Source organism: Delphinus delphis, chromosome 5 (genome assembly GCF_949987515.2).
Source record: "Delphinus delphis chromosome 5, mDelDel1.2, whole genome shotgun sequence".
Taxonomy (NCBI): Eukaryota; Metazoa; Chordata; class Mammalia; order Artiodactyla; family Delphinidae; genus Delphinus; species Delphinus delphis.
Genome location: NC_082687.1, coordinates 134,650,526 through 134,659,018, shown reverse-complemented (window position 1 = coordinate 134,659,018; position 8,493 = coordinate 134,650,526). Strand labels below are relative to the sequence as shown.

The window sequence follows — 8,493 nt, the reverse complement described above, 5'->3', positions numbered from 1 at the left end:
AGAACGAAGTGTAGTCTACTTAGCACAGGTCCTACTTTTGGCAAATGTAGCTTTTGGTGGCTGTTTTTCCTGGTTCTTCATTCATCATATCCACTCCTCCCCACTGCTGGCTTTTTCTCCTAGTGTTCCCTATGTGTGGGATGTCCCCCATTCTCTCCTCCTCCTTGGAAGCTGTACCCATCCTTCAAGGCCAAGGTCACCAGTTACTTGCTCTGAAATACTTTCCTTGCCTTCCCCCACTCAGTGCTCTAAGACATGGTATCCAGCTTGGGACAGACACATGGTTACTACTGTGTCACACTTGCTAGCAGCTGGATTCCCAGGAAGCAGACTTTACGGTGAAAACTAGCATACAGGTTAAGTTCTGAGGGATGCTCAACTGTAGACACAGAGGACTGGAGGACCGACTGTACTATGTCATCTGACATAACGAACTTGAGCAGCCCTGGATTTTGGTATCTGTGGGAAGCGGGGGGGGTCCTGGAACCAACCCACTGCTGATAGGAGGGACAACTGCATGCTCTTTCCTCAGCCAGTTTCCACAGCAGCACGAGAGATGAACCTTCCCTATGATCAAGGCTTACTGAGAGCCTCCAAAACCATAAGAAATTCACCCCCCATTTAACGAAGATAACATTCAACGAGAAAAATTTCATTTTTAAAGAACAATATTTCTCAGTCAATAATCTTTTAAGCCTTGTCTTTTCAAGCAAATGAATACTTTTATTAACATGGTAAAATTTTTTTTAAACACACGGTAGGGTTTTGACCTCAAATACTTGTCAGGTCTGCTACTGAAATGAACTTACAGCTAGACAACTTATGAATCTTGAAGACACCTAGTCCCTGTGCAGTTTAGGGTCCAAAACAGACAGCCCTTGCTTTTCTTCCCCAGACCCTCAAGGGCCTTTGCAAATATCGCTTTTATTTTATGTCCAGAATCCCCTGAAATGCATCAGGATATTACATCGATTACACAGAATACCAAGACCTATCTCGTCTCCTAGTCTAGGTTCCATGTCACATAAAGCTGAGTTACGTTGTCCAAACAATCTGACCAGACAAGTTACATCAGTGTGCCGCATAAAACCTAAAATTTGAACAAAATACATCTCTCCTCCTTTGGTCTCACATAGAAATTAAAGTCCCCAAACACACCACCATCCCGCAGCCCTTCTTTTGGTTCATCAGTCCCAGCCAGATCAGCCCCCTCCTCATTCCCAATTGAAGTCTGGTCCGTTCTTCAGCTTCGTTGGCAATCGCTGCATGGAGTCGTCTTCCAGAAATAATGCATTTCCTTCAACACCTTCAGAGCCGGAGAACTCCAACTGAGTCTCATCTGTTACACACAGACCCAAAGTTCCAGGGAGCTATCAGGTCACACAAGAAAGAGCAAAGCACCTCAAAAATTTAGAAATAACGAAAGCCCAGGAACAAATGTGACTGCTGCAACAGCTTACAATCTAGGCCCTAATTCTTGTGAGAGCATTTTCCAAATCAAAGGTACCTCCCCAAACAAAAACAATTAACAGTCAAAACTCATACTGAGGTCATTAACCACAGACCATAGCAGAAACGTAGTGTGAGGACAGAGTGTAGACAGAGAAAAAAAGAGAAAACAAAAGGCTCTCTGGTTTCAGCTTCTCCAGGGTGTCAGCCAATCTCCATCAGTTGACCAGAATCCACTGGCTGTAAACCTGAAGTGCAATTGGGAGAAACTCATCATTAGGAAGTGAGAAAACCCTCACAAACTCAGCCTCGCAGGACACCACCTCTTCTGCATGCCACCTGACCCCTTCCAGTCTTCCAGCAAAGTCTGGAAGCGTCCAATAATGGCCTTCCCTCTGACAATTCTGTATTTCTACCCCCCTTTGCTCAATGGCCTGTACCGTGATTTTCTTATTACCCTACAGTTATCCTACTGATCGTGACCTTTGGTTTCAACCAAACACGTACAAGTCAAAACCAACCAACCAACCAATGTGTTCCCCCAAATTACCAGAGACGTAACAAAAATAAATAAACGGTACCCACTAACACCTCCTAAAATGAAAATTGAGCACGCTTTTATTCTCTTCTCCCAACTCCCATCCCCCGCGAATCCTTAGTAAATAAACGTCCCCGAAGCTGACCCAAGCGTCGGGCGACGCCTGCGACCTCCGTGCGGCTCCCGCCGGTCCCCGCCTTACCGCCGACCCTCCTTCAGGACGACTCGCTCTTCTCTATCCGCCGGACCAGCTCCACCAGCATCTCTGCCATCTTCGCGATCTCCTTGGCCTTCTCCTCCGCCTTCTCGCACCGTTTGGTCCCTCTGCCCTCGACTCCGTCGTCCGCGTTCTGCAGATGGTTGAGCGCGCTCTCCTCCGAGGCCTCCACCTGCGTCTTGATCTGGATGAGCATACTATCCATCTCCCACAGCTTGCTCCGGTTCCGCAGGTAGGCTCTCCCGTGCTCGCGGCTCAGCGCCGCGATGTCCTCGCGCATCTCGTTGATGACCGGGAGCAGGAACTGCTCGAAGTCCTCCTCGGGCTCCAGCACCTCCACCTCCTCCGGCTCTGCCAGCTCCACGATGTCCAAGGGCCGCATCTTCCCCCGCTATTCCGGAACCGCAGGACACAAGTCGGCTGCAGAGAGAAAATGGAGACTCGCTATGCTTACCAACACACTTCCAGAATATTCTTTAAAACTTTTACCCCTTTTAAACTTTTAGCCTCACAGAAGCCACGGAATCAAGCGACTTACGAGCAAAGAACCGGAGGACAAAATGGAGTCGCGGCCGTCAACCAGCGCCCTGCGTGTTGCGGCCCCTTTCACGACACGGCCGTGCCTCTTTACGGTCACGCCGCTGGTAGAACTAGGTGCGGGCGCGCGCACGTCAATAGAGGGCGACGCAATCCGCTCTACCACGGCCGCGCGCGCACACACCCACGCGCGCGCGCACGCTCTCCCTTTTCCTCCCCTCCTCCTACTCCTCCGCGCTGCGCCCCTCCGCTACTCACCCCCGCGCGGACGTGAATGCACGAGCTCTCTTATCCCCCTCCCCCTTCACCCCGTGCTGCTCGCCTCCGCTACCCACGCACGCGCGGACGCGCACGCACGAACTCCCTTATCCCCCTCCCCTTTCACCCTTGTGGTGCGCCTAACGGCTACCCCACGCGCGTACGCGCGCACTCTCATGTTGCCCCTCCCGCTTCACCCTCGTCCTGAGCCTGGCCGCTACCCTGGCTTTGGAGGTGAGCCCTTCTGGTGCTCCCTCCTCCTAAAGGGTTTCTCTTAAAGGGTTTCCATCTTTTGAAGATGTCAACGCTGTCTTCCTACAGTAAACGGGGACAGCCCTACGTAATAATGTACTCAAAGTATGTGACATTCCTGGTCCATCGCTGATAGCCCCATCCTGTTTACTACCACGACTGGACCCCTCCCTAATGTCTTACTGGCTTATTTTCTTTTCTCTTTTTTTTTAAAAAAATATATTTTTATTTTATTTTAGGCTGCGTTGGGTTTCCATTGCTGCGTGCAGGTCTTTCTCTAGTTGAGGCGAGCGGGGGCTATTTGTTGCGGTTGCGCGGGCTTCTCATTGCGGTGGCTTCTCTTGTTGCGGAGAACGGGCTCTAGGCACACGGGCTTCAGTAGTTGTGGCACGCGGGCTCAGTAGTTATGGCTGGCGGGCTCTAGAGCACAGGCCAGTAGTTGTGGCACACGGGCTTAGTTGCTCCGCAGCGTGTGGGATCCTTCCCGGACCAGGGCTCGAACACGTGTCCTCTGCACTGGTAGGCGGATTCTTAACCACTGAGCCAGCAGGGAAGCCCCTTACAGGCTTTTTTTTGTTCATTTTCGGATAACGGTCAGACGTGTCTGGGTGTCTTTTCACCAGACCAACCCCCCCCCCCATCCCCAGGGTAAAAGGCCTGGTCTGTTTTATCCTGAGGTTCCACTGGCCTAGTCTTTACGCCTTTTTGTCGGGTCGAACGCTCCTTGAGGGACGTATTCAGCTCTATGTCTCTAAAGCCTGGAGCAGAACTTGGCATATGTTAGTAAATTTGCTTTACTCTTCACTTAACACAAAATTTTAAGGAAAGATAAGTTAATTTCATAGCCTATTGACCCAGTCACAAAAGAGAAATAAAAATGTCAGGAGAGCTTGCACAGGTGCATTGGTTTGGCTTCTGTTTTCCAGTCAAAATGGACACAACTCCCAGTTTTGAAAATAGCAGAGTTAATAATGAAGAGATACAATAATCATGAAAATGCTTTGTAAAGGGCTTCCCTGGTGGCGCAGTGGTTGAGAGTCCGCCTGCCGATGCAGGGGACACGGGTTCGTGCTCCGTTCCGTGGAAGATCCCACATGCCGCGGAGTGGCTGGGCCCGTGAGCCATGGCCGCTGAGCCTGCGCGTCCAGAGCCTGTGCTCCGCAACGGGAGAGGCCACAACAGTGAGAGGCCCGCGTACCGCAAAAAAAACCCCACAAAATAACAAGAAAACAAAATGTTTTGTTTTCTTGTTTGTAAATACCAAGCTTAGACATAGGTAAAGTGCTTATTTTTTGTTGACTTTCCACGGTTCTTTATATCTGGTTGCTCTTGTAAAAAATCCACGAACACGGGTTCGTGCCCTGGTCCGGGAGGATCCCACATGCGGCGGAGCGGCTGGGCCCGTGAGCCATGGCCGCTGGGCCTGCGCGTCCGGAGCCTGTGCTCCACAACGGGAGAGGCCACAGAAAAAAAGATTAAAAGGCAAAAGGGCCTACAGAAGACTGATGTCTTTTCAACCCTATTCCTTTTTCCTCTGTGGTATGTGGGATCTTCCTGGACCAGGGCTCGAATCCGTGTCCCTTGCATTGGCAGGTGGATTCTTAACCACTGCGCCACCAGGGAAGTCCAAATTAAATGATTCTTAATTTTGTTTTATTTTCATATTTTGGGGTCAATCCTTTTTTTTTTTTTTTTTAGGTCTCAAAAATTTTCATGGGGCTTCAGAAAGCTCCTTCGTCCTGGGCTCTGTGTAGCAGCCGCCTAAAGGGTAAAGAGAGCTTGCTGGGGGCAGGAGATAGGAGAGGGTGACCCAGAGAAGGTCCTCCAAAGTAGAAACCCACTTAAGCCCGGGACCTCCCCCTTCCAGAGGAAGCTGCTGTTGCCCAAGTTCCAAAAACTGGGCTGAAATAAGAAGTCCTGAGACCCCAGGGGAAGCAAGGGTGAGAGTGTCCTGCCTGTGCAACCCAGTGTTAATGGGTCACCTCCGAGGGAAACAGCCTGTAAGACAGTAACGAGATGTAACCTGAGCAAGGCTCTCTGCGCTGGTCAGAAACTCCAAACTGACACAACCAGTTTGGAAGAGTCTGAGGGATTTTTGTTTGTTTTGTTTCTGCAGTGGAGGATATCCGACATCAGGAGTAGCGGATCTGAATTCAATTCATAAGGCCAAAAACGATTCTGGCTGTGGGAAATGCAGGGATGATGGTTCCCGTATTAGAAACGATTTCGTCAATGGAAAAAGAAAGAAGTCTCACTCTTCTAAGAGAAGTTCACTAGCATAAATCAATTTAATAATAACTGTGTTAAGGCATAAAAGGGAGCAGGTATTATTATAGGCCCATTATTGGCCCCATTTTGCAGATGGAGAAACTGAGGCTGGGGGAGATGTAACATGGCTTGTAGGGGTCTTGTCCAGGTTCAGCTGGCGGAACCCAAGCTTGCTTGCCATCATATACAAGAGAAAAAGATGAGGACTTCGGTATTTTAAGTTCATTGAAATTAAGAAAGGCTGCTTTGGTTTTTTTTTAAGCTTAGCAAAGGAGTTAAAAGCAGAGTGACTTCATGTAACAAAATTCCCAGAAGACACATGTTCTCACCAAAGTCTTAATGCAGTATTGCTCTAGCATCGTGCTGGGCATGAATTGCTCATTTCACCAAGCAGGTGTCAAACATCACATCAGGAATAAGTTTCCTCTTGAAAGCCCCTGGAACCAAATCATTAACGAATCAAGAGGAATCACTTAGGGATATGAGAGATTTTCAAATGGCGAACACCTTGGGAAAAGAGGGTAACTGCGGAAGAAACAAATGACATTCAAAGACTAGATACTGCGAAGATGTGGAGATTATTATACGTACTCAAGACCACCATCAGCGGAATTACTGAAAGTAGTTCCTCCTCCTTCCCCCTGTAATATCCTAGGGAGCGATGAATCGAGGGGAGAATGCCTAGCACGAACCCCCAAGCTCCTGCCTCTGCCTCTTCCCACGTGGCAGAGACACACAGCCACAAAGCCACGAAGCTGAAGAGGACACGCGTGCCATCGGCTCAGGCCACTTCACACACGCTGACGGAAGTGTGTACCTCAGTGGTCTTCAAGCTTTTCAGACCAGATGCCTTTATCAGAAAAAGTGTGTGACCAGCACTCCTGTGACCGAGCAGGACCCTACGAGGCCTTCCCCAAAACAGATCCCCGCCCACGTCCTCCACCTGCCTTTTGTTTGTATAAAAACTTTAGTCAAAGAATAAATTTAATCAGAGAAGTGAGAAAATGCAGAAAAAAAGGAAAACACTCAAGCCAGACAAAATAATAATACTTTAGCCATTCAACAAAGTCAAGGACCTTTAGTTCCTCCTCAGGGGCTATAGATAATGTTCTGAGCCATGTCCTTTGAGCTGTTTTGCAGATCCCGAAACCTCCACCAGGTGGAAGACGTTAGCTGACCCCAGAAGAAGCACTGTAGACCCCAGACCGGTTGGAACCAGAAGGTTGATGATGTTGACTCCCAATTACCTCACCACCAACCAATCAGAAGAATGTCCACGAGCTGACCACACAGCCCACAACCCCTCTCCCTCACCCTGGCATTAAAAACGTTTCCCTGAAAGGCTTCAGGGAGTTCGGGTCTTTTAACCACTGGCTGCCCTGGACTCCTTGCTTGGCGTCTGCAATAAACGCTGCACTTTCCTTCAGCACAAGCTGGTGTCAGTAGCTTGGCTTCACTGCACACAGGTGAGTGGACCCAAGTTTGGTGCAGTAACACTTCCAGTACATGTTCATTGGTTCATCTAAAACTATAGTCACAATCTGTACTGGTAACGTTAAGTAGATTAACATACACAAGACAGAAATGTAAGGGATGAGAGGAAGTAGTTTTAATAGTTTTAAATAATTATTTCTTTTCACATAGTCCTAAAAAGTCTTTTATTCTCTCTCTCACACACACATAGGCCTAGTTAGCTGATAATATTTTTCAGTGAAAGTGGTGGGATTAAATACGCTTCATTATTTTGAAAACCTTGGTTTAACACCTCATGATAGAGCAAGGCGAAGGTCTACTTATATATCCAGCTTACGTTGATACCTGCATTTAATGACTCCTGAAGTTAAGAAGAAAAAAACAAACCTCACAAAGATCCTTGGGTCCAAATAGAAGAAGAAGGTCATCCACCAGCCTTATTAAGCCCTGATGCTGAGTTCTCAGTTCCACCCACCAGATATGCAAAGGTTTTTTACTGGAAATCATTTGCTAGAAATCCATCTCCCCAATTCGTTCTTGCAAACTAACTGCTGCATTTTAACAAATGGATCCAAAGTCTAGTGTAAGTTTTAATTTGGAAGAATTTTAAACAGAATGAAAAATTCTAACCTTCAACATGCTCAGACTGGAGAATTTTTTTTTTTTTTTTTACTTTTTAAAACTGAGAAACAAAGGGCTTTACAGATAATTTTGGGAACATTACAGATGTCTGTCATTTTAGAAACCTACTGTGCTAGAGGATAATGGTCTCTTTTTTTTTGTCAGAATTATATTTCAGTTTAATTAAAGACATAATTTTTTCTTATTAGTTATCTATTTTATACATATTAGTGTATATATGTCAATCCCAATCTCCCAATTCATCCCACCACAACCCCCACCCCACCACTTTCCCTCCTTGGTGTCCATACGTTTGTTCTCTACATCTGTGTCTCTATTTCTGCCCTGCAAACTGGTTCATCTGTACCATTTTTCTAGGTTCCACATATATGCGTTAATATATGATATTTGTTTTTCTCTTTCTGACTTACTTCACTCTGTATGACAGTCTCTAGATCCATCCACATCTCTAAAAATGACCAATTTCGATCCTTTTTATGGCTGAGTAATATTCCATTGTATATATGTACCACAACTTCTTTAACCATTCATCTGTCGATGGACATTTAGGTTGCTTCCATGACCTGGCTATTGTAAATAGTGCTGCAGTGAACACTGGGGTGCATGTGTCTTTTGAATTGTGGTTTTCTCTGGGTATATGCCCAGTAGTGGGATTGCTGGGTCATATGGTAATTCTGTTTTTAGTTTTTTTAGGAACCTCCATACTGTTCTCCATGTTGGCTGTATCAATTTACATTCCCACCAACTGTGCAAGAGGGTTCCCTTTTCTCCACACCCTCTCCAGCATTTGTTGTTTGTAGAGTTTCTGATGATGCCCATTCTAACTGGTGTGAGGTGATACCTCATTGTAGTTTTGATT

General features: G+C 47.0%; 1 protein-coding gene across 2 annotated transcripts; it reads right to left on the bottom strand.

Annotated features, from left to right (window-relative positions):
• Positions 1–688: 688 nt before the first annotated feature.
• Positions 689–2,811, bottom strand: MRFAP1L1 (Morf4 family associated protein 1 like 1). Of its 2 annotated transcripts, XM_060013020.1 has the most exons (3): positions 2,743–2,811; positions 2,190–2,624; positions 689–1,697 (listed from the first exon to the last, which is right to left on the bottom strand). In XM_060013020.1, exon 2 carries the CDS (start codon positions 2,584–2,586, stop codon positions 2,203–2,205), a length of 384 nt encoding a protein of 127 aa, XP_059869003.1. In that variant the 5' UTR covers positions 2,587–2,624; positions 2,743–2,811; the 3' UTR covers positions 689–1,697; positions 2,190–2,202. The 2 variants fall into 2 exon arrangements, with proteins under 2 accessions (XP_059869003.1, XP_059869002.1); XM_060013019.1 differs by lacking the exon at positions 2,743–2,811 and having other exon boundaries at positions 2,190–2,720.
• Positions 2,812–8,493: the final 5,682 nt, after the last annotated feature.

What these genes read in the sequence shown, in the direction of transcription:
- MRFAP1L1 (XM_060013020.1), bottom strand. Translation starts at nt 2,586, where the DNA reads ATGCGGCCCTTGGACATCGTGGAGCTGGCAGAGCCGGAGGAGGTGGAG.